Raw genomic sequence first — 25,902 nt, forward strand, 5'->3', positions numbered from 1 at the left:
CTTAGGTTTGTTTAGGGAAAAGCTCCCTCTTTTTTTTTTTTTTATATATATATATACCCAAAATGTGTTTATTGGGATGGTTTCTCACTCATCTTGATTCAGGATACCTTTAATGCTGCTTCCTCCTGAAGGAACATCCTTCTGTAAGCCGTGCTTTTCTGCCTGTAGGCTGACAGAGGACAGTGGAGCACCCAACACACCAGACTACTGTTGGTGCATGGCTAAAGACCGCGGTGATTTTGTAGCATTCTGGGCATTTCACATCCATGAAGTAAGAATTGGGTGTCTGCACCAGGCGCTTCTTCTTGTGTTACCTCTTCTTTTCTGGAGAGGGATGAAGGAGATCCTTTTGCAAGAGGCATGTTCTTATAGGGAGGTCATCACTGCAAGAAAGGCGAATCCTGTCAATTTATAGCTAGGGGAACTGAGGCCCAAAGAGAGAGAGGACTAGGATTGATTTGGTGGTGGAGGTAGGTTTAACCTCAGTTCTCAGAGTTCAAGAGGGCATCAGATCCCCCAGACTAGAGTTATAGATAGTTGTGAGCTGCCATTGGGTGCTGGGCAAGCCCAGATCCTCTGCAAGAATAGCCAGTGCTCTTAATTACTGAGCCAGCTCTGCAGCCAGAGGTATGTACATTAAAAAAAATTATGTTTGGGGCTGGAGAGATGGCTCAGAGGTTAAGAGCACTTGTTCCATTCCAAGCACCCACATGGGACAGCTTACAACTGCCTGTAAATCCAGCTCCAGTAAATCTGACACTCTCTTATGGCCTCCATGGGTACATGCACTCATGTGCACATACCCCCCATATACACATAATTAAAAATAGAATATTAAACTATTAATGTACTTTTTATTTTATGTGTGTGAATATTTTGCCTGTGTGTTTGTATGTGTGCCATATGCATGCCTGGTGTCTGAGGAGACCAGAAGAGAGCATTAGATAACTGGAACTGGAGTTACAGGTAGTTGTGAGCCATCATGTGGATACTGGGAACCAAACCCAGGTCCTCTGCAAGAGTAGCAACAGCTCTTACCTGCTGAGCCATCTCTCCAGCCCCAAGGGCACATACATCTTTGTTCCAGGGATGGCTCTGTTCATTGTAGGATGTACGGCACTGTAGCAACATCCTGACTTCTGCCCACCAGATGCCACCAGATGCATCCCTTGACAGTGGTTACATATTTAAACACCAGTTTTTGTTCTCTTGGTTCCATTCAGAGTCTTGCTCATAGTTGGTACTTAGGCCTCTGACTGGTTGCTTTGGCACCAGGGCTCTCCTGAGACATGTGGATCCCTGTCCTGGTGTTAAGGTGAGATTCCTGCATGCTGCACCTGTGCCAAAGCCTAGGCTGACCAACAGGCAATGCTCCTCCCCCAGAGAGTACATGGAGGCACGGAGTCCTTTTCCTGTGGACTCCTGGGTTTGCATGAAGCCATGTGACTAGTTCAGACTAAAGAGTTGTGAAGGCAAGTGACAATCTGCAGCTGGTTCTCCAGGGGTCTCTCCATCCCTGGGGCGATCCAGGAAGTTCCAGACCTCCTTTTGATCTTCAGGGGGCATGGAACATGTGAATGGGGAATAAACTTGTGTCAAACAATTGGGATTTAGGTCTATCTGTTACAGTTCTGTGAATTCTCTTTTCCTGACTGCTGCAAGACTCATACACAGACATGAACCCATATTCAAAGGAGACAGTTTAAACTAGTGAGTGGAGTCCATTCAAATGCAGAAGATTAAAAAAAAACAACTCACAGAACTCCTTAACAAATATTTTATTGAGTTGAAAGCACCAGCAAGCTAAACAAAACAAAAACCCCACAACTCGCTTGCGTTATAGTCTCGTTGTTTACAAATTCAGGAGGGTCACACAGAGCCTGAGTACAGGGAGTACCCTTCTCGTGGAGCAGCAGCTCATGTCACAGAAGGGCTTTTGTGCCCAACAGTAGCATCTTGCACCCTGCATGCTTTGTTGGCTCATCCACAAGGCCTTTCTCTTGCCAGTGGCCTTGGCATTGGGATATTGGATCAAAACTATGAACAGAGTAAAGAAGAAAAATTGTACCAGACAATTATTGACATCAGGGCCTATTTCTTTTCAAGGAAGGCAAGGATGAGAATCGATTAGATAAACCAGGTAGAGTCACTCAGCAGCTGAAGTGAGAATTTATAAGAATTGCTTTAGTCCTGACTTCCCCTGGGGCTGGAAGTGTTGGCTTAAGCAAAAGGACCCGGATATGCCTGAGGGTAACACAAGCTAGGAGTCATTCCCACAGGAGATCAGCCACAGTAAAGATGAAACACTTCGCAGGTGAATGCACAAGAGAGAAAAATCAGACTTAATATTCTTGTAGTTACAGAAGTATCTGTGACTTAAACTTTAAGCCTTAAGAAATATGATACATCTGCTTAGGAAAACTTTATTTCATTATTATTATTATTATTATTATTATTATTATTATTGGGTCATTCTGTTCTATAAACAGGCTCGAGGAAAAGTCCTTTTGTATTCTTTTCTAGATTCCATCTGGACGGCTAAAAGAGGAAATTTAAAAAAAAAAACAACAAACAGGCTGGGCGTGGTGGGCATCTGAGTGTGAGAGAGAGAGAGAGAGAGAGAGAGGCACAAATGTGGTGGTCAGAGGACAATCTAGAGTGTATGTCCTCACCTTCTACCTTGTTTGAGACAGGGTCTCTTGTTTGCTGCTATGTATACAGGCTAGCTGGCCCGTGAACTTCTGGGATTCTCCTGACCCTGCCTCACCCCCATCTCACTGTAAGAATGTTGAATTTCAGATGCACTACCATGTTTGACTTTATGTGGGTTTTCAGGATTGGAACTCAAGCCCTCATGCTTGTATAACAAGTGCTTTATCTACCCAGCCCCTTGTCTTGTTTGGAAAGAAGGGATTTGGAGAAGACCTCTAAGGGTCTCTTAGCTCTGAAAATATCTACAGTCCTTAGAAAAGCAGCATCCTGGGGAGAGGCAAGCACCCTTCGTCCCACACAAATGCTGCATCTTCAGAGACAATCAGCTCTCAAAATCTGATGCGTTAAATTTAAAGTATTGTTCTCCAGCTGGGCTGGTTGCTGGAGTCAGACAGCAGCAGCGTCTCAGAACTGAGTGCCTTGAAGTCAGGGCTGCCAGGTGTAGGGCTGGGCACTGGGGTTGAAGGCAGTAGTTGGGTGTTGGAGGTGGGGCTGCCCAGGATCCTACCTGCCCATCTTCTTGTGCAGCAAGACCAGGTCATCAGTTGAACATGGGATAGTATGGATGGACACCCACTGCCTGGTCTGCTGGGACCCTTCTCCCTTCTTCTTCTTCTTTTTTTTTTTTTCTTTCTTTTTTTTGGTCTTTTTGAGACAGGGTCTTCCTCTACCTGCAGCTGACCTGGAACTCGCTAAGCAGACCAGGCTGGCCTTGAACTCACAGAGATCCACCTGCCTCTACCTCCCAAGTGCTGGGACTAAAGGCCTGTGTCACCACCTCCAGCATCCTTCCCCTTCTTAAGGAAAGGTGTGTCCTCTTATTTTGTCCTTTTGAACCCTGTGGTTCTGGAAGGCTCCTGTTTCAGGTCTTCTCTCTGGCCATGCAAATGTGTCCATAATTCAGACTGGGTCACCTGTCAGGTTTTTCTAGTTGGAACTGGGAAGCTCTGTCCTCTGTGGTGGCCACACTGGTGAATGAACCCTCATAATTGGAGGTGGTCCTGAGGCTCAACTGGTACAGAAAATGCATGTGAGGGCCTGACAAGGTCTGAGCTCAGTCTGAGCTTTCCTGCCTTCCCTGCAGTCTGCCTCAAGTCAGTATCTTTTCCTCTGCCCTGGAGAGTTACACAGGGCGAAGGCTCAGCATGTGGCTCAACTGTGGGCAGGCAGGAAGAAGAGGGCACACTGGTAGCATCCATCCAGCCTGAGGAACCCAGCCCAAGCCACAGATGTGGCCAGCTAAGAGGCCATTTAGAGAAGAATCAGAAACATGCCCCTCCAGAGAGAGGGGTTTTTGAAGGATGGCTGACCTTACTAACTAAAAAAAGAGAGAAAGGACTAGGAAGATGGCTCATCCAGTAAAGTGCTTGCCTTAATAGTGTAAGAGGACCTTACTTCATACCCCTGGCACCCATATGAAGAGCCAGGTGCCATGGTGTGGTGTGAACCACATTATAACACCGGAGAGGTGGAGACAGGAAGATCTCTGGGGCTTGCCAGCCAACTAGCCTGGCCAAGCTCCAGGTTCAGTGGGAGACCCTGCCATGAAAAACAAAGGTGAATGATTATAGAAGCCATCTGATGGCAATCTGCAGTCTCTTTTCACAGGCACACATGTGCACACGCACTCATACACACACAAATAATAAATAGGTATTACAAAAGAAGAGAGAGAGGGAGACAGGGGCTAGAGTCAAATCTTAAGGTAAAGAAGATGGTGGAAAACTGGTTTTGAAAGAGGTAAAAAGAGAAAGAGGAAGGGGTGATGTACCACCGTGGAAAGGCATTTTCTTTTTTAGAATAATTTGGGTTTGAGGGCAAGGACATGAAGAGGAAAGTGAGAAGGAGCCTGTAGGCCTCAAGCGAGCTGAGGAAGGGTGGTCCCTACTCAGGGGAGGGTATGCTGGCCCACAGAGGGTCACTGTACCCCACTTCTAGGAAGCTTCCTAGAAATCCGACCACTCAGCCCATACTTCTCCCACAGCTGTATCTATCTCTAATCACCCCATCTGTTTGGACTATGGCCCATCATGAGTTCCATGATTGCACTGGTTAGTTTTGTCAACTTGACACAAATTAGAGTCACCTGGGAAGAGGGAACCTCAATTGAGGAATTTCCTCCATCAGATTGGCCTGTAGCCTGTTTGTGGGCCATTTTATTTTTAAAAAATTCTATTTGTTTATTTATTTTTATTTTATGTGTATGAGTGTTTTGCCTGCATGTATCAAAGGTACCATATGTGTGCAATGCCCATGGAGCCAGAAGGGGGCATTGGATCTCCTGGAACTTGAATTGCAGACAGTTATTTGCTACCATGTGGGTGGTGGGAACTGAACCAGGCTTCTCTTCAAGAACAGCCAGTGATCTGAACTACTGAGCCATTTCTCCAGCCCCTGTGGGACATTTTCTCAATTGCTGGTTGATGTAGGAGGGCCCAGCTCACTGTGTGTATCTGGTGCTATCCCTGGGTAGGTGGGCCTGGGTTGTATACGAGAAGCAACTGAGCAAGCCAATAAACAGTTTTCCTCCATGGACTCTGCTCCAGTTTGCACCTTCAGGTTTCTGCCCTGAGTTCCTGTCTTGCCTTCCTTTGATGATGGATTGTGAGCTATAAGCCAAATAAACCCTTTCCTCCCTCAGTTGTTTTTGGTCAGTGTTTTATCACAGCAATAGAAAGCAAAACAGAACAACATCTACCATGAATCAGATGGACTGACAAGGCTTGGGTAATGGGGTGAAGGTGGCCACCCACATTTAACTCTTCCTGAATGGTACCCTAACTCCTTGTTCCTGTCCACAAGGCTGAATATTGCCAGCCCTACCCTCCTTTCTACTTCTGCATTACACTGGGAAGTCTGGAACCTCCCTACAGACAGGACCTCTACCCTGAGCTATAAATGGCAAAAGGCAACTGGTAAAGATAGAGTCTGCCAGCAGGGCAAGAGGGCAAAGGCTCTACAAGAAGGAGCCAGAATCTGGGGGCTAGACTAGATCCTTGGGATGCAGTGGTACAGGTGGGGCAAGGAGGGGGTAACACAGAACAGAGGCCCTTCTTCAAGGTAAAGAAATTCAATCCAGGAGCAGTGGTTATGGCTGTAATCCTAGCACTTGGGAGGTAAAGGCAGGAGGATCAAAAGTCTAAGGCCCTGAGACCCTGTCTCAAAATACCAGAAAAACCAACCAACCAACCAACCAACCAACCAATCAAAAATCGAGCAAGAATTAAAAAAACTAAAACAAAACTCCACAAACCCCTTGCACCTGTAATCCCAGCATTTAGGAGGCTGAGGAGAGGAGTACTTTGAGTTTGAGAGCAGTCTTGGCACATAGTGAGTTCCAGGTCAGCCTGGACTATATAGTTAGACCCTGTCTCAAAACGACAATAATAAAACAAAAGCACACAAGAAAGAATGAACAAAACTAGGAAATTAATGCTGTTCATGATGCTATTAACTAGGGATTTGATTCAGATGTCACCAAATTCCCCGCTTCTGTTCTGATTGTTTTAAATGTTTCTCTTATTACTAGAGAGACTGACCGTCTTTTCATATGCTTTCTGACCATCTGTGTTCCTTCTGTAAAATGCCTGTTCAGATTCTTTGCCGGTTGGATCCTTTGTCTTTTTCTAATGAATCACGAGGGTTCTTTTAAAAGTCTTTCAAGCTCACACAGTGGCCGAGCTGGGAAGAGACCCCAAGTTTAACCTAACTCCCCATTTCTGTCACCCACACCTGTCCAGTTTTCCTTGGCCCATGTAGTGTCCTCAGCTGTCACAGACTATATTCTTATCAGTCCCTTAACCACAGTGGATCAGAACTGCTGGGGCCATGTGTCACTATTGCTGACCCAGTGACTCTGGACATTACCTGGGTGGGGCCAGGTCTGGACACACCTCAGCTTCTGGGAAGTCTCTCTCTTGGCAGAGACAGGCTGTACAGAGAGCCCATTGCCACAGCCCTAGAACGTACCATTTGGCAAATAGCTTCCTTCTTAATTGCAGTCCTGGCAGCAGTAAAATCTCTGGTGCCGGTAGAACGGAAGCTACAGGAGGGAGTGGTGCGTCTTAGAGCGACAGCCCAGCAATTCCCAGGAAACTATTCAAGATATTTGATTTCTCTAGAAGGCATTATCTCATCCCCTAGCCGTGGCTCTGGAACTGGGCAGGAAGTGGTGGGCAGGAGTGGGCACTGCCATAGGTGGGAACAAAAGTCTCCCTTCTTTGGGTTGCTCTGGTCCCACTCAACCACCAGCTCCTGAAGAACAGGAGCCAAGCCTGGTTTCTTTGAGATTCTCCGGCTTTGACATGGAGCTAACCAAGCATCTTGTCCTTTGTAGTTCTTATAAAGATGGAGATGCAGCAGGACACCGTTTGTTCCCAGCATGACCCTGTGTGTTTGATGGGGAAGGTGGTGTAGTGGTTGAATGGTCACCTTCCCCTATAGATGCCCACCCAGAGCGGTGAATGGACCTTATCTATTAAAGGGTCTTTGCAGATGCAGCTTAAGAACTTCTGGAGTTTGTCCTGGGTCATCCATGTGGGCCCTAAATCCAAGCATTAGAGACAGGTAGTAAGAGACTCATGAACCAGGGGAGCGGGTCTGGGGATGGAGCTCAGTGAAGAGACTGCTTGCTTAGCATATACAAAGCCCAGAATTTGATCCCCAGCACTGCATAAACTGGATGTGATGTCATATTCCTGTAATCCCAGCACTTAGGAGGTAGAGGCAGGAGAATCAGGAGTTCAAGATCATCCTCAGTCACATAGTGAGTTCAAGACCAGCTTAGGCTATATGAGAGTTTGTCCTAACCCTCACTTCACAAGTGAGGGAAAGGGAGAAGTTCAGGAGATGGAGGAGGGAACTTAAATTTATGCAGCCATAAGCTGTGCGACCCTAGGGTCACCAGACCTGGGGTCAACCCAGAGTCCTAAGCTGGTACCTACACTTCACGCTTCTGATCTCCATACTGAGAAAATAGACTCCTGATGTCTAGAGTCACCAGTTGTTATAGCCACCACAGGAAATGAGTACAGATAGGAGGAAACTAGGGCACTAAACCTCACCATCCTTAGAGGGCAACAGTCCACAGCCCCTTTGCTGCATAAATGGGAGAATGAGACCTATGGGGAGACTTGATATACCTGTGATCTAAACAAATGTCACTCATTTATGCAGTGCAGCTTGTATGGCAATTTCTCTTTGCTAGCTTTTCAGCATGGTAGGGCAGGGGGCTTTGCTCTGGGCTTTCCCTGAGCACCAGTATGAAGCAGGCGACACTGGCTTTCACTCTGCTCTCAGTCCACTCATGTAATATGTTAACCCAAAGAGTCATTCTGGGCCTTGGGGGTTTTATGATGAAGATAGGCCTACTGTGGACTGACTGCCTCTGCCCTCTCCAAGTTTACATGTTGAAATCCTGACCTCTAAGGTGTTAGGCAGGAGGGTCTTAGGGAGGTGATCAGATCATGAGGGTGGAGCCAACATTGGTGGGATTAGTGCCCTTATGAAGGAGGCTCCATAGAACTGGTTCACTCCTTCACCATGTGAGTTTACAGCAAAAAGATAACTGTCTATGAACTGGGACATGGCTTTTGGTTGATACTTGATCTTGGACTTCCCAGCTTTTTTATTTAAAAAAATTTTTTATGTGTACGTGTGTATTGCCTGCATGTAGGTAAGTGCACCTGTGTCATACGATGCCCACAGAGAACAGAAGAGGCTGTCGGAGCCCCTAGAACTGGAGTTACAGACAGTTGTTAGCTGTCATGTGGGTGCTGGGATTCGAACCGGGTCTTCTGCAAGAACAGCCAGTGTTCTTAACCACTGAGCCATCTCTCCAGCCCTACCAGCTTTTAGAACTGTGAAAAAAATGGTTATCTGCTGCCTTTAAGTCACCTATCCTATGCTGTTTTGTTATAGCGGCTCAAATAGACAAATGAAGAACTTTCAGAGTTCCATATGGGTGGTTATTAGGTACTGTGGGGATATGAGGAGGCTGGTGAGTCATCATCAGTCCCTCTCCCCTCATCACCCATCTCACCTTTGGCTTAAGTCACTGAAGCCACATCTCAGGACAACAGGGTGGGCTCCTGGCCAAACATAACCAAATTCTAGAAGTACGGTTTCCTCTTTAGCCATACCAAATGAAGATGGAACTACCAACTTCACTCACATGTCCGAGTCACCTAGCCATATGGGAAGCATAGCAGGCAGAAGGCTAAGTTGGGAATGAGGAATAAGCTGAGTCTACAAGGCAACAAAGAGGCCTTTGGGGACAAGAGGAAAATCAGGGGGGCTGCCGGAGAGATGGCTCTGCAGTTAAAAGCACTGGCTGCTCTTGCAGAAGAAATGGGCTCAGTTCCCAGTGCCCACATGGAGACTCACAACTATCTGTAATTCCAGTTCCAGGGGATCTTACGCCCTCTTCTGACCTCTGTGGACATTGCATGTACATGACGCACATAAGCATAGCAGGCAAAACACTCATACACAAAAAATAAAAATAAAATTTTAAAAAGAGGACATCAGGGACTGGGGGTGTAGCTCAGTTGACAGAGTGCTTGTTTAATATGGTGGCACAACTGTAACCCCAGAACTTGGGAGATGGAGGCAGAAGGATTAGAAATTCAAGACTATCCTCAGCTACATAGTAAGTTTGAGGTCAGCCTGGGATACATGAAACCCTGTCTAAAAAAGGTGTGTATGGGAGAATCAGACCTCCAGAAAGAGTTCAGCAGAGGAAGAGCAAGGCCTGGGGCTGGAGAGATGGCTCAGCAGTTAAGGGCACTGATTGCTCTTGCAGAGGACCCAGGTTCAATTCCCAGCACCCACATGGCAACTAACAACCGTTTGTAACTCCAGTTCCTGGGGAATCTGAAGCCCTCTTCTGACCTCTGCAGCATTACATGACATGGATGCACTCACATACATTCAGGTAATACTCTCGTACACATAAAATAAAAATAATAAAATATTTTTTTTTAAAAAAGCAAGGCCTTAGATTTCATCCTCAGAACCACAAGGAAAAAAACTTTAAGAATTTTATTTATTGTCAAAATGTCAAAAGAATTTGGGAGCTTGTATCTAATCCTTAAAAGATTTTAGGGTTACCTCTTCAGAGGGGGGAATGTTGGAGGGGATGGAGTGGGCATGGATTTGATCAAAACATCTTAAATGCATGTATGAAATTCTCGAAAAAGTTTTTGTAAAAGTTAAAACAAAACAAAAAAAAGGCAAAAAAGAATTTTATTTATTATTATTTTGTGTATATGCATGTATGAGTGTGCACACATATATGACACATCATGTGTGTGGAAGTTGATTCTCTTCTTCTACCTTTACATAGGTTCTGGGGATCAAACTCAGATCACCAGGCTTGTGCAGCAAAGTGACTTTACCCACTGAACCATCTTTCTAGCTCTCCCAAACCTTTTTTGCCTGGCACGGTAGTGCACACCTATAACCCTAGCACTTTCAAGGTAAAGGCAGGAGAATCATGGGTGTCAAGGCAATCTGGGCTTCATAGTGAGTTCCAAGACAAGCCTCAGTTATGAGACTCTGTCTAAAAAAAACTTTAGGGGCTGGAGAAAGATAGCGCAGAGGTTAAGAGCATTGACTGCTTTTGCAGAGGGTTTAGTTCCCAGCATCCACATGACAGCTAACAACCTTCTATAACTCTAGTTCCAGAGGAGCTGACACCCTTTTCTGGCCTACTCAGGCATTGCATGCACATGATGCACTTACATACATGCAGGCAAAATACGCATACACATAAAAGAATAAATAAATAAAGTTTAGCACTCATTATGCTGTTTGGAACTAGTTTGTTATGTAGCAGTATATAACTAACATAGATCATTTGGGAAAAGCCAGTTACCTCCTACCTCTGACACTGTATCCCAGAGGCATTCACTGTCAAAAATGTCTTAGGCATTGTGGTAATTAGCTTCAGCTGTCAACTTGACACAAATGTAGAGTAACCTGGGAAGAGGGAAGCTCAGCTGAGGAATTTCTTCCATCAGATTGGCCTGTGACCGTGCCTGTGAGGCATTTTCTTTTTCTAAATAATTTTATTTATTATTATTTAAAAATTTTTATTTATTTATTTTCATGTGTATGAGTGTTATGCCTGCATGTGTGTAAGTGCACTCGTGTTGTGCAATGCCCTTGGAGGACAGAAGAGGGCATCAGATCCCCTGGAACTGGAGTTACAGATGGTTGCTAGCCACCATGTAGGTTCTGGATTTGAACTGGGGTCTTCTGCAAGAATAGCCAGTGCTCTTAACTGCTGAGTCTTCTCTTCAGCCCCATTTTACTTATTATTTTTATTCTTATGTGTATGAGTGTATAGCCTGCATATAAATGCACTTGTGTCATGCAATGCCTGAAAAGGTCAGAAGAGGGCGTTGGATCCTCTGGAACTGGAGTTAATGTGGATGGTTATTAGCTGCCATGTTGGTGCTGGGAACCAAATCTGAGTTCTCTGCAAGAGTGGTTAAGAGTGCTCTTAACCACTGAGCCATCTCTCCAGCCCCATGTGAGGCATTTTCTTAATTGATGTAGGAGAGCCCAGCTCACTGTAGGCAGTGCCATCCCTAGGCAGGTTGGTCTGGGCTTTATAAGAGAGGTAGCTGAGCAAGCCAGGGAGAGCAAGCTAGTAAGCAGCATTCCTCCATGGTTTCTGCTTTAAGCTCCTGCTTTGAATTCCCGCCTTGGTTTCCCTCAGTGATGGACTGTAACTTGCAAGATGAAATAAACACGTTCCTCTCTGAGTTGTTTTTGGTGGTGGTTTATATCACAGCAACAGAAAAGCAAACTAGGACAAGCATCCTTCCATTTGGGGGCCAAAAATGGGAATATCCTTTGCACCTTGCCTTTAGCCTTGTCTTTCCAGCCTTAACCAGATATCCTAGACTTGGTTCAATATTAGCAACTTACAAATCTTCCTCCAGAATGGTGGCTGCATGTATTTCATTATGCTGTGACTCCTGGGTGGGTTGTGAATCCCTGATTATCAAAGATCAGGACAAGACTGAATCTGATAGGAAGCAGATACCACCCTTCCTGTTCCTCATCTCAGAGGCGGACAGCCCCAGCTGAGCAGCATTGGCATGTCCATTTTCTCCTGCAGTGGGTGGTGGTCCAGGCCTCTGCTGTAGCTCTTAGGTTCTGACTGTTTATACATGATATAACTGCTTCAACCACCAAGCCCTCCAGGGCTGGGCTCAACAAACTGTCAACCCATCCCACTGTCTGCTTTCATAAAGTCTTGTTGGAAATGACCGCATTGAGTTAGTTTTCTATTGCTGCAGGGTAAATGATCATGAATTCATGTACTACCTTGGTGTTTGTGGATTGGGAGTCAGGGGGTGTTCTAGTTTGTTTCTTCATTGCTGTGACAAAACACTCTGACCAGTACCAACTTGGGGAGGAAAGGGTTTATTCAGCTTACAACTTCCAGGTTGCAGTTCATCAGGGAGCCCAAGGTAGGAACTCAGGGCAGGAACCTGGAGGCAGGAGCTGGAGCACAGGCCATGGAGGAATGCTGCTTACTGGCTTGCTCCCCTGGCCCCTGCTCAGCCTGCTTTCTTATGCAACACAGGCCCACCTGCCCAGGGGTGGCACTACCCACAGTGGGCTGGGCCCTCCCACATCACTCATCAAGAAGATGCCCCTCAGACATGGCCACAGGCCAGTCCAATAGAGGAAATTCCCCAGTTGGGGCTCCCTCAACCCGGGTGTGTCAAGTTGACACTAAAGCTATCCAGCACAGGGGGCAACTTAGCTGGATCCAGGATTTCACTAGGCTGAAATTAAGGTATCCATGGGACTCTGATCACAGGATGGCCACAATCTCTCCCAACACATTCACGTTGTTAGAGAATTCAATTCCTGTTTAAGGACTAAGGGTTCCATTTCCTGCTGTTACTTGGAAGCCACTCTCTGCCCTCTTCACAGACCCTCCCAGTGTGGTAGTTTGCTCCACCTCGTAGGTGAGGAGGACATCTTTGAGGTCTACCATCTCTTACCTCTAAACTCTCTTTAAAGAACTTCTCTGATTACGCTAGGGCCATCTGGGACAATCTCTCCTTTGCTTAACTCAGAGTCAAACAATTAGGGACTTTACATCTGTGAAATTCCTTCACTTTGCACATAGTGTAATCTGGCCACTTGTCATAGCTACAGGTTCTGCCTTACATGGGGCAAAGGCACTGGCAGGTGGGGGACATTGAGAATTCTGCTCACTGTTGTTACCTGTTGACTGTGGCTGTTTCAGTGTGATACCAACAGGTTTTAAAAGAGACAGCAAAGACTAAGATATTTACTCTCTTGGGGCTGGAGAGATGGCTCAGCACTGGCTGCTTTTGCAGAGGACCCGGGTTTGATTCCCTGCACCCACACGGTGGCTAACAGCCATCCATAACTCCAGTTCCAGGGGAATCCGACACCTTCTGACCTTCGCGGGTATTACATGACATGGGTGCACTTACACACATGCAAGCAATACACTCATACACATAAAATAAAAATAGTAAATAAATTTAAAAAAGATAATTACTATCTGGCTCTTTTCAGTAACAGCTTGCAACTCTCTACTCTAGACCAATGACTCTCAAATTCTGGTGCACATGGACTCACCCAGTGAGGCTGCAGAAATAAGCGGCTGGGACTTAGCTTGTTTCTGGACTCATAAGGGCTGGGAACAGCCTTGGAATATGCATTTATAACAAATTCCCAGACAGTGCTGAGGCTACTGGATCAGGGACCACCTTTTTTCTTTTTTAAAAATTTGTTTTTATCAAATTTTGTTGTGTTTCATACAGAATATCTCAAACAATCTGCATCATCTTTATAGCCCCACCCCCACCAGAACCCTCCCCTAGCCGCCCCCCCCCACTGGAACCCATATACTCTTCAGGGACCACTGCTTTCCAGCTGCACACCTGAAAAATTACTGTACACATGAATCAATCCAGGGATCCTGCTCACACGCAGATGGGCTGGGGAGAACTGGTGCCTGGGTAGAACCATCCTCATGCCATCTGACTGCTCTCCTTGACCTTCCTCCAGCCTCAGCTGATTGAACAGCAAGTGGATCCAGGAGTCAAGAGCCCATGGGCTCACTCACAGCTAAGGTTAGTATGCTGGCTAAACTAAATCTAAACCAAACAGTTCTCTCTCTCTGTCTCTGTCTCTCTCTGTCTCTCTGTCTCTGTCTCTGTCTCTCTGTCTCTCTGTCTCTCTGTCTCTCTCTCTCTCTCTCTCATGAATGGTGGCTTGCATGGCCTTGGTAGTAACTCCTGGGCTGTGACACATGGATGTGTCATTGAGGCCAACACCTCCACAGGCCAAGAACAAAATGAGAGAGCCAGCCAGCTCAGTGAGGGCAGAGGAGGAATCAGGCATAGAGAAGCTGCAGCACAGAAAGGCCAAGGGCCGTCACAGTCACATCTCCATGGCCCCCACTGGGGCTGCTTTCCCTGGTTCTGAGACCTCTGTGTCTACCCTTAGGCTCTTTTGTTTGAGCTCTGTTAGTGAGTTCCTACTCTTTGCAGCCCAAAGAGTCTTTTTCTTGTCTTGTCTTTTATTGTTTAATAAAACTATTTTTATTTATTATTGTGTGTCTATGATGTGTATGGGGGCATGCACACCACGGAGTGTGTGCGGAGGTCAGGAGACAGCTTTGTGGAGTATTTCTCACCTTGACCTTTATGTGGGCTTCAGAATTGAGCTCGTGTTGTCAGGTTTGTGCAGTAAGTGATCTTACCCACTGAGCCATCTCACTGCCTGGCTTTTTGGTTTTATGAAACAGGTTCTTTCTACGTAGCCCAGATTGACCTCAAACTGGAGACCCTTCTGCCTTCATCTCCCAAGTTCTGGGACTACCAGAGTCTTTATCAGAATGTACCAAGTATGGTGGCAAATACCTGTAGTCCCAGCTCTAAAGTCTTGGGTTCAATCCCCAGAGCCACTGCATAGGCTAGTGTGGTGGTGCATACCTATACTCTCAGAACTCAGGAGATAAGAGTCAGGAGGAGCAGAAGTTCAAGGTTATCCTTGACTACATAGAAAATTCTAGGGCTATATGAGACTCTGGAGGGAAAAGAGGGAGAGGAGAAAGAAGGGATGGGAGAGGAGAGACAGGTGTACCCTCCTCTACCCCACCCACCTTCCTTCCTTGATGAGGCTCTCTCAGTCAGGGACCTTGTCCTAAGGTCCTTTCCGGGACTTTGGACAGGGCCCAGCACTTCGGACTGGTGAAAATGGGCGGATCTCTGAATATTCAATGTGAGAACTAGGAAAAAGCTCTGGTCAGTGGAATAGGGGAGCAGCAGTGGGGGTGGAGGTGGTGGATGAATGTGTAAGAACCACATGCCCAGGTGCATGGGGATGTCCTGGGGGGTAAGCTTGGTCAAGAGCAGAGACCGATGGCCTTAAACACCAGGCAGAGGGATGGGGTTGGGTTGGTTTGCCAAGCAGCAGGGTACATTGGAGGGCCTTCAGTGGAAAGGACACAGCAGACATTAGCTCTGTTATTTTCTTTAACAAGGATCCTAATGGCCCAGGTAATGGATGCCACCTTAAAATAAGCTTTACATTTTTTAATTTGGCTTTTAAAGATTTATGTTATTATTTTTAATTATGTATATGTGTGTGCCTGTGTGTGGGTGTGCACACCTGTGTGACACCAGAGGTGTCATATCTCCCTGGAGATGGAGTTACAGGGTGTTGTAGGGGTGCTGGCAACCTTATTCTAGTCCTTTGGAAGGGTAGTATGTGCTCTTAGCCACTGAGCCATCTCTCCAGCCCCCATCTTTAAATTTTTAAATGAACACATAGTAATTGTACATATTTATGGAGTTCTATGTGGTTGGATATATGCATATGATGGGCAACGATCAAATTCAGGGATTAGTAGATTCATCACCTCAGTCATCATTTCTTTGTGGTGAGAACATTTAAAAATCCTCTTTTTGTTATTTGGAAATGTGCAAGCTATTGTTAATTGTAGTCACTCTCTATGCCAAAGAATAGGAGAATTTATTCCCACCATCTGTAACTTTGTGCCTGTGGTCCAGCCTCTCTCCAGACCCCTTTCCTTCCAACATCCTCAGCCACTGGTAAGGCTTTAATAGTGGAAAGGATGCAGTGGATCCCAAAGGTTTTATCAGGGTAGGATCCACAGGAAATGGTAACTGACTGGATCCCGCTAAGCCCTGGGATGAAGAGCATTTTCTTAACAAACCAGAATACAGAAATAAAAGTCCAGCCTCATGGGAGCTGTGAGACATGTAAATCGAATGGCAGCTACTCTCTCTTTCATCAAGCAAGCAGAGCTGCTGGTGAGGGCATGGAGAAAATTGTGTAGTCATTGTTTTGGAGCACAAAAGGAGACATCAACACACGTTATCCCAAAAGTAGTGAAGTGTATTGTGAGCTTAAAGAGTTTCATAGTCCTAGTTTTCCAGAAATAAAATTACTAGGTCTGTCTTATAGAAATGGTCTGAAGTATGTAATTTATAGTAACCTGATTTAAAAATGGTCAAAATATTTGAACAAACATTTCTCCAAGGAAGATGTGCAAGTGGCTAAGAAACACGTGAAAAACAACATCACCAATCATTACAGAAAGGTAAATCAAGACTGTAATAATGTAAATGTAATGCAAACGTTAAGACAGACAGTAGCTCACACTCATGAGGATGACTTGCTGTGTGACCTTGGGCAGGCCGCTCTTCATCTCTGTCTTCAGTTCTGGAGATGTCTGGGAGGTTTCTGCCAACACCATGATTCAGAACCCCTCCCTCCACTCAAGTCCTAAGGGGGTGGGGTCCTTTTGACTCTCTGTCTTCAGTTCTGGAGATGTCTGGGAGGTTTCTGCCAACACCATTATTCAGAACCCCTCCCTCCACTCAAGTCCTAAGGGGGTGGGGTCCTTTTGAGAACACTTGTAATCCTCTGAGAGGAGGTCCTGGGACCGGAGGTACGAAAATATAGCATGCATTTGAAAATACAGCAAGTGCTAGGAATGGGGGTGCTTGCCTAGTATCCCAACACACAGGAGGCTGAGGCAGGATGATCCAGGAGTGAAGCTTGGGGTTTGCACTTGCACTCCAACTTTCATACTAGGTATATATCCAAAGTCCTGGGACCAGAGGTACGAAAATATAGCATGCATTTGAAAATACAGCAAGTGCTAGGGATGGGGGTGCTTGCCTAGTATCCCAACACACAGGAGGCTGAGGCAGGATGATCTCAAGTTCAAGGCCAGCTTGGGCTACACAGCAAGACCCTGCCTCGAAAACAACAAAAGGTAAAATACAGTGGGTAAGAGTTTGTTTAGGGACAAAATTAGTCACCACAGAAGACTAGTCCTGGCAAATGTGGAGGTGAACAGGGCCACAGCACATGAGAGCAGGCACTGGCTTTGGGGAGATGCCTCCTCTCCTAGGAACACTGATTCTCAGTGGCCTGGGGATGGGACCAATGGGCAGGGATTGTCTTCAGGTGGTCTGGACATTCTGGAGACAGTGTTGGGGTGATTTCCTCTAAGAACATACCATAATGCCTTTCCTGTGCCACCTTCACTTTCTTATAACCTGGCCCGCTGGGGACATGACAACTCTGGTGACTGATTCTTTATTACATATGTATTTATAGATCACTCCATGGGAATTATTCCAAAGAGCCTGCTTGCGATTATCTGACTGACCAGCAGATGGCAGCACAGGAGCGTGCAAACGTCAGCGCTGCAGGAAAAAAGGCTGGCGGTTTAAGGATGCCTTTTCCTGGTAGCAGCACCCCATACCCATCCACACACAGTATTCCGGGGAAGAAGACACTCGCATCTCTGGGAACTGGTTTGGGAAAATAACACTCGATATGCTGGGTACTGTCCTGGAAACATTGCACTAACCTGAATGGCATGTGATGCGCTGTCCGTCATACTGAGCTGTTCTAAGTGCTTAGCAAGCATTTGCTGTGTGTACACATTCTCAGTCTTACAGCAAAGCACAAAGTAGGTTTTAGCATCCCACTTTACAGAGAAGGAGGCAGGCTCAGAGGGAAGGCCTCACTTGCTCAAAGTCACATGGGGAGTCAGCAGTGCTGGGCGGTAGGCTCAGGTCTGAGAGACTCCAGCCCAGCTAGGTCCTCCCTTGCTCCCTAGCTGTGGAGACAACCAACTTCTCAGTGAAAATGTGGGGGTCGGGGTGGGATGTTACATCTGTTGAGGGGGAGTGAGGCAAGGTAGTAGTGTGCAGAGTTTTCCTGGGGGTATGTGTTTTCAGGGGAGCGTGGATTGGGGTAGGGGTTGGATGATAGCTATTCCAGCATGTGCCCAGGGCTGAGTTCTTTTTCTGCTGACCATATGCTGTGTAACTGTGGGCAGGCCCTGACGCTGTCTGTGCTTTCCTTTCCTCATGTTAAACAAGAGCCTCCCACTGGTCCTTGCTGGTTCTCACTGTTCAGGGAATCCAGAAGCTCCAAGTGCCCAACTCTTTTCATTTACTAAAAGAAACAAAGCCAAGACCCATGGAGTCCTGGCTGGGATTAAAGAAGGTCCCAAGGAGAAATGAATGTAGCCCCAGCATGGGGATGGACCCCTGGAGCCTTGGGCATGGCCTCACCTCAGCAAGCAGAGGTTAAGATGGAGTTAGGCGTCCACATGCAAAGAGGTGGGAGCAGGCTGTAGTGTGTGTGTGGGACCATCAGACTAAACCCAGGCCTTCACCCTAACCCAGCAGGAGGCTGATCAAAGACCACTAGAAGTCAGACTGGTAGAAGTGGCCAAGCCTCCGTGCCACAGTTGCTCAGCCATTGGCTGGTTCTCCACCTGCACCCTTCCTCATCCCCAAGAGTATGACCCGAAGCAGAGGATGCCTCTGTTGAACAGCTGGGCAGCAAGCCATTTCCTTCAGGAAGACCCCTGAACATCATCTGGTCATTACTGTCTGGGGGTAAGGGTCTCTGTCACCTACTGCTCCAGAATGGGAAATCCAGGGATTAGTGTCCTCTGCTCCCATAGACATAGGAAAGGCCTAGTGGGAACAGGTCATCTCTGAAAGGAACAGGTTAGAGTCTGTGTGCGTGTGTGTGTGTGTGTGTGTGTGTGTGTGTGTGTGTGTCTGTCTGTCTGTCTGTCTGTCGGTCTATGTGCATATGAAGGATGCAGTCTGCACCTATGCTTATGCCTGTGTGTGCACATGCATGCACATGTGCAGTACCCTGTCTCTTTCTGGCATTCAGAAGGAGGCTGCCATTTTAGCTTTAGGCAGCCCTGGCAGGGGGTGGCTTGATTTGGCCACTTAGGCCTAGTCCCGAGGAAGCGGACTTGCAAAGTAACAGCTTAAAAGGCCACTTCTGGGCAGGAACAGAGCCACCCAACAGCAGCAGCCACAATCCAGATTTCTGGAGCCCTGACTATGCCTGGTGGAGGGCTCAGTTCATTCCCAAATAGTTTAATACTTAACACAAATGCTGGACCAGGCAGTGTGACTCTGCCCTTTCTGTAGGTAAGAATATTTCATGTCCCCAAAGTCCTAGCTAGCCAGGGAAACATTCATCCATCCCACGATTCATTCAATAGTTTCTTTATTCAGCACCTATGATGTGCCAGGCAAAATGAATAAATACAAGCAGACTTCATTTTGGGGTCAGAACATTCTAGAGCACAGGGCAGGGATAAAGATTGTTGGTGGGTTGGTGACACTGGCTCAGTTCCTCCTGCCTGAGGAGTGTTCAGAGGTGTCAGATGGAGACTGAACTTCTAGAGGTGGCCATGTGGGTCTCGGGCCCTGGCAAGGGAATCTGTAAGGAGCCGGGTGAAAGTGTGTGCCAGGGCAGGGGGAAAGGGGCCTGCTCTGGCCCTGCACTTTGAGTCCTGGTTGCTCTCCTCCCACCTGCTGGCCCCAGGTCCAATTAGAGGTGATCAGCGTGAGGCAGGAGTGAAAGTCCCTCAAAACCATAAATGCCTGAACCCATTCAGAACCTGGGGCTCAGAATCTTCATTTTCAGCAGATGCCCCCACTGGGTGCCTGACATGCAGTGGAGCTTGGGTGTCTGTGTCTGAACACCCAAGTTGCAGTAACCACCTGGAGTCCTTGCAGCCCTGTCTACAGTAGGCAGAATTGTTATAGTATACTCTTGGCAGAGAAACAAAGGCCCTGATCCTCTCCTCACTTGTCTCCCCCGCCCAACGGTGCCCCACCCTCCGCCACCTTCTCACTTGTGCCAGGCAGAGCAGCCTGGCAGGTGAGGCAGAGGATCTAGATTATTTTGTAATTTTTACGCAGGCTATGATTCCTATGCTTTTGGCTTGGGATCTCAGGAATGTGGCTCAGGAGTCATAGTCAGGAGTGGAAGGGTCTGGGCCCTGGCAAGACACCTGGGAGCGAGGGGCAGGGTGTAGGATGATGAGGGAGACTCACCCCCTAAGTGAATCCCAGGGATCAGGCTGTTCACATACAGGTTTCCTTCAGGCAGCCTTGGGGAACCATGGGCTGTGCCCAATGAGCTGAGTCTGAGCAGACCAGGGTGATTTCCCAGTGAGGAGGTGGGCTTAGGCTGCACCAGGGGTATCTGGGGCCCCCGGTATCCACTGCATCTTTAGCACAAGCCTGTTCCCTGAATCCCTGTGGGTGCTCTAAGTTCTGCTGGCTCAACAGCAGATGCCACACAGGTTCAGTCTTCATGCCCTCCCTGCCCATCAGGCCCCTGGTAAACAGGCAGGGGTGGTCCCCTTTCTCAGACCCTCCTTGAGGTTCTTCTCCTTGGAGGCCTGTATCAGCCCCATCACTGTTGCTTCTGCTCCAATTGGCATCTTCAGAGTCTCTGACTGCACATGCCTGAGGGAGGAAGCTTCCCACCTGTCTCCCACTCTGGACTGAGGGGGTTGAGGCCTGGGCTCTGTCCAACCCTTCCTCTCAGGCCCAGCAGGGTGCAGCCTGCCCCATGGGTCCAGTGACGCGGGCCAGCAGTGGGGAGGCTGCCTGGGCTGGGGGTGAGCCAGGACCTGTGGAGGCCCCTCTGTCCAGGCCAGATGGCTACTGGCTGCAGTGGGATGGGCTGCCAGTGCCTCAGGTCAGTGTTCTGGTTGGAATGCTTTACTTGCTCTGTCCAGCCAGGCCTGTAGCCGCTGTTTACCGAAATATGCTTCTTCCCTATGAATGAGATTCTGAGGTGCCCATCTACTCTGACCATGAACTTGAAGGAAGCAGCTTGGGCAGTGGAGCCTTTCCTCATGGAGTTTCCCTGTCCTCCACAGTTCAAGTGGGATCAGTGCTTCATTCATTTGTTCATTCATTCATTCATTCATTCATTCATTCATCCATCTCACCAACAAACAGAAATCAAATGCGTCTAACATGCCAGGCCCTGTTCTTGGCCTGGGAATAATACCTATGAACAAGGGTGACAAGGTCCTTGTACTCACAAAGCTGAACTCCGCAGTGAAGGAAAAAAAAAACCTAAAAAGCAAAGTGTACACGGATGTGATCAAGGCCAGGGCACTTCAAAAGGGGCAATGAGGCCTCCTTGTGGAGGGATGGAAGCCTGTGTACCTCCTCCTCAGTGCTGGGCATTGGTGACCCCCCCCCCACAGCCACTTCCTTCAAACCTATTAACCCCATAGTAGGTAGTTAGTTTTTGCTACAGATAAACTAAGCATGGAGAGGTTAAGTCTTCTGCTGAGTGACTGACTCTAAGTCAATGTAGAGCTGAGATCTCTGGGTCTATGGCTCTAACCACTGTCCCACACTCCCTTTTGGGACATGAACCCTCTCTTCCAAACAGTTCTTCCTTCAGGAGGGCTTCCCTCACCTGAGTCCACTTGCTCTAATCAAACAACTTTTTTTTCTTGCTTTTTTTTTTTGAGACAGGGTCTCCCTGTAGCCCCAGCTGTCCTGGAACTCACTATGTAGACCAGGCTGGCCTCAAACTCACAAAGATCCACCTGCCTCTGCCTCCCAAGTGCTGAGATTAAAGGCGTGCACCACCACGCCCGACCTCAGACAATTTTTAAATACACTATATGGTCTAAAACCCAGTGGGGTCCTAAGGAAGTCATCTTGTTCATACCCCTGCCTCCAGAGGACACATTTTGTGGATTGAACTACTGTGTCCCAAAGAGCCCTTCCCATTGTTCAGAGCCAGTGGGAACTGGCCGTGAGCTGCCGTACTTTCTACCCTAGCCCCATTACTCCATGCTCCTATTTTCAGGTTGATTCTTGCCTGGCTTATACTCCTGCTCTTCTTCCAGATGACAGCCCCCCCCCGCCCTCCACCACATGCCTACCACTTCAGGGGGAAGCTCAGTAGGGGTATACTCAGTGTCTCATTCAGCAGGGGCACACTCAATGTCTCAGGGAGGGGGCTGAGTGCGGGAAGGCACAGGTCTTGGAGCTGCAGAGCCCATGTGAACTGAGGCTAGAAGGAAGTATCAGGATTTCCCGGGTTAGGATCTTTTTGTTTGAAATGGGAAGGGCATCCCAGCCAGAGGCAACAGCACATACAAAGAGGGAGAGAATGTGGAAGGACCAGAAAGCAGCACAGGGTGATGGTGCTGAGGATGGCAGGGGTGGGATGCGTCGCTACTTGCCATGCTAAGGAGCTCGGGCTCTGGCTTGAGGAGCCAGGCATGCAGGCAGAGGGCAAGTATCTGCCTAGGGAGCTCTGAAGGGGCAAATCCTGAGTAACCTTGTCATGTGATCTTTCTGAGCTTCAGTTTCCTTGTGCACAATTTGGAGGTGGCGCCAACCCACGAGGACCTTCCTGGCCTTGCAAAGACTTACTCTGGGACCCCTTTCCTCTTACAGTCCTAACAAACAAAGAGACTCCTGAGGAAGATAGGGAGTTTCTCTAATGCCCGATCTCTTGTCCCATGTGGCTTTGCTGTGCAGTGTTCCGGAAGCTCTTTGAGAGGCCCAGGTCCTGGGGGCTCCATTTACAGGGGAGCCTGGGTTGACAAGCTCTTCTTTACCTTCAAGCCCTTTCTCTTGTGGAGTCCCATCCAAGACAGGTTGACATCGTGGGCCTGGGCCTGGGTGTGGATGTGGCCCAGCTCCGAGGGTGGGATCAGTGGTTTCAACATGGCCAGCGGCATCAGCTCTTCCAGGGCCCTGGGGGAGCCAGAAGGCAGCTCATCAGGATCTAGGTTGGCGTCACTCCAGCCTTCCGAGCTCTCACTGTGGCCCTCTGGACTGGTGGCTTCATCCTCAGATAGGGTGACCATCTCAGCCATGTCATCTCCAGGGTTGCTGTCTAAGTCTCCTGATTCTTGGTTGGTGGCCTCTTCAAACCCATTGGCTGTACTGGAATCTGGTACAACCTCCTGCTTCAGCTTGGGGCCTGTTGCTGAAGCAATGCAGGGCTCTGCTGAAGGCCTGGCAGATGTCTTAGCTCTGCCCTGGCTGGTCCAGAAAAGGGAGAGCTCTTGGCGGCAGGCAGCCACAGCGAGGCTGGTAAGCAGGGTGCTGGACACTAAGTAGAGCAGGGCAGGCTGGCCCATCTCCATGAGGACCATGGCGACGAAGGTAATCAACAGGCCCACAGCATAGGCCATTGTGCAGGCCACATAGTAGATCTGACGGGAGTGAACTTGCATGTCAAAGCGGTGACAGTAAGCCACCAGGAAGCCAGGGATTACAATGTCACCAAAGCCAAGGATGGAGAAGGGCTGGTCACACAATGTCAAGGCTGAGAAGCTCAGCCGGGGCACTTTGAGTACCATGGGCAGCCTCTTGTGGCTTGAAGAATCTGCAGGGCCTGATGCTACCTTCACCATGATGCTCTCTCCAGTCTTGGTGAAAAGAGGTGTGACAAAGACAAAAAAGACATCAAAGGCTAACAGGGCCAGCAGGAAGGAGGTACAGTTCTTAAGTGTAGGCAGCCGCACGCGTCGCAGGACAAAAAGGCAGTAGGAGACACCCAGGGTGTCCTGTAGGAGCCACACCCAGTGGTCATCATTACGGTAGACAACCCAGAGGAGGGTCACCACAGTACACAGGCCTGCCAGGAACAGCAATGGCAGCCGTATATAGGTCCGGTGGCCTGGCAGATGCCACTGGTATTGCTGCAGGGGCAGGTGGTGCACCATGGGTGCCAGACAGCTGTAGAGGCCAGTACTGGCACCCAGGCCAAAGATCCCAACCATGACGTAGACAAAGCAGTCATAGAAGAAGTACAGCAATATCATGATGGAGCAGGACATGGTGACAACAGTACCCATCATGGCTGGAGTGAAGTCTACAGGGGCATCCTCATTGTCTTCATCTTCCTGGTCCCTCTGGGGTCTCCCAGCTGCCACTGCTTGCTGCTGATTGTGGCCATCAAGCCCCGCTCCTCCTCGGGCCCAGCGCCTCTGCAGTCTGTCTGCCTCCATCAGGCCAGCCCAGTAGCCGCCCACAGCAACAGTGCCCACTGCTAGGAAGAAGATGACAGCCATGTTATAGTCAATGATGGGCTCTAAGGGCGCATACATGGCTACACGGACGTTGGTGTCACCATGAGTGTGGCTGAGGATGTCCAGCATGTCGGTATAGCGGAGCACAGCCACTGGGATGGTGAGGCCTGGTAGTGGCTTGCTGGGGTCCTGGGACTTTGAAGTGGTGTCTGAACACTGTTGGTCACTAGCCTGGCTCACAATGAGCAGCCCGTGGGCACCTTGTTCCTGAGCCAGCCATCCCTTGGCATAGAAGCTGCAGTTGCCATGCATCACCATGGTGGTAGTCTGGTGGAGGGGCTGCTGTCTTGGGGAGCTGGCCTGGGCCTGGTGGAAGGTGTCCTGTCCTGGACACCATGATGTCTTGGTGCCATCATGCAGGGGCAGCAGTGGGGCATGCTGCAGTTCCCTGGGGAGGGTGACGTAGTCAGAGCTGTATAGGACACAGTAGTCTTTGCTCCAGTTCTTTGACACGACGTGGACCACCCCATATTCCCCCTGGGCCACAGGGCTGAGGAGGAGGAGGAGGAGGAGGAGAAGCGAGCCCATGGGGAGGAGGGAACACAGGCACACCATCTTCCTCAGCCATCTACTGTGTCCTCCTGAGGGGGCAGCTGTTCATAGCTCTATTCCCCTCCCAGAGGGAGGGTGTGGCCCTTTGTCACAGAGCAGCTTGGCTACCTGTCCTGGAAACCAGGGCCACACCTATGTTGTCATAAAGTGGCCAAGGACACTGCGGTGGGACACAGGGTCCCTTTCAGGACCGTGTTCCCAATCCTGGTTCCAGTAAGGAGGTCATTTGAGATCTTGCCCTTTCTCAGGCCCCAGTGGGGCTAGGTCAAGGTAACCTGAGGTAAGAGGCGTATGGGTGAGCTAGAGACCCAGGCAGGACTCCGGACCAGCTTTGCCCTTGCCTTTTGGATGTCTGAGGCAGGCCAGGTCACTTTTCTCTTTGGACTACTTTATTTTATTTCATCTTATTTTATTTATTTTGTGTGTGGTATGTGTATGCATATGTGCGTATGTGTGTGTTCAGAGGACAGAGGAGGACATTGGGCACCATCCTCTTCATTGCTCTATCAGCCTCTGCCTATTCCCTTGAGACAGGGCCTCTCACACAACTTAGAGCTAAGCCAGCAGTCAGCTAGCCCAAGAGATCTTCCTATCTCCACTCCTCACAGCTCTGGCATTACCTGGGTGCTGGGAACCCAAACCCAGGGTCCTCTTGTTTGTACAGCAAGCATTCTTACCTACTGAACTATCTCCCCAGCCCCTGGACTTGTTTCTTTAGCTACAAAGAAATGGGGGCAAGGGACCAGTGCAGCCTCCAGGCTCCAGAGCAATGAGCTCCGTGGTGAGCCAGGTAGTTTATCTGTAGTCATGGCAACTCTGTGATATGTATCCAGTTGGGGTTTGCAAGCTGTCCTTTTAAATCAATCCCCCTATCTACTTGCACATGACTAGACTTCATCTCTAGCCTTCCTCTCAGCATTGGATGAAGGACTGTGGAGCTTTTTGGTCACTCTCTCCCTTTCTTGCAAGTCAGGGGAAGGACAGGACTGTGACAAGGGATACAGTGTCGAAGGGTTAGAAAGTGAAGAGCTTGAGGTCCCTGAACCACTGCATGGAGCAGCTGTCTGGTATTCTTGCTGTGCTTCCAGAGGGAATGCATCATCTTCCATAATAAGCCATTTGCTTGTTGTGGGCTTCCTTGTTATAGCAACTCAACCTTACCAGATACCACCCACATC

At 48.4% G+C, this 25,902-nt stretch overlaps 1 protein-coding gene and 1 pseudogene across 1 annotated transcript; both read right to left on the minus strand.

The window, feature by feature from the left end:
- Positions 1–109: 109 nt before the first annotated feature.
- Positions 110–16,501, minus strand: LOC103724783 (annotated as a pseudogene).
- Positions 16,502–22,654: 6,153 nt separating this feature from the next.
- Positions 22,655–24,727, minus strand: Sppl2c (signal peptide peptidase like 2C). Its single transcript, XM_008821909.1, has one exon. The coding sequence runs from the start codon at positions 24,725–24,727 to the stop codon at positions 22,655–22,657; it is 2,073 nt and encodes a 690-aa protein (XP_008820131.1).
- Between the last annotated feature and the right edge of the window lie 1,175 nt (positions 24,728–25,902).

Source organism: Nannospalax galili, unplaced genomic scaffold (genome assembly GCF_000622305.1).
Source record: "Nannospalax galili isolate Female #2095 unplaced genomic scaffold, S.galili_v1.0 scaffold1128, whole genome shotgun sequence".
Classification (NCBI taxonomy): Eukaryota; Metazoa; Chordata; class Mammalia; order Rodentia; family Spalacidae; genus Nannospalax; species Nannospalax galili.

What these genes read in the sequence shown, in the direction of transcription:
- Sppl2c (XM_008821909.1), bottom strand. Translation starts at nt 24,727, where the DNA reads ATGGTGTGCCTGTGTTCCCTCCTCCCCATGGGCTCGCTTCTCCTCCTC.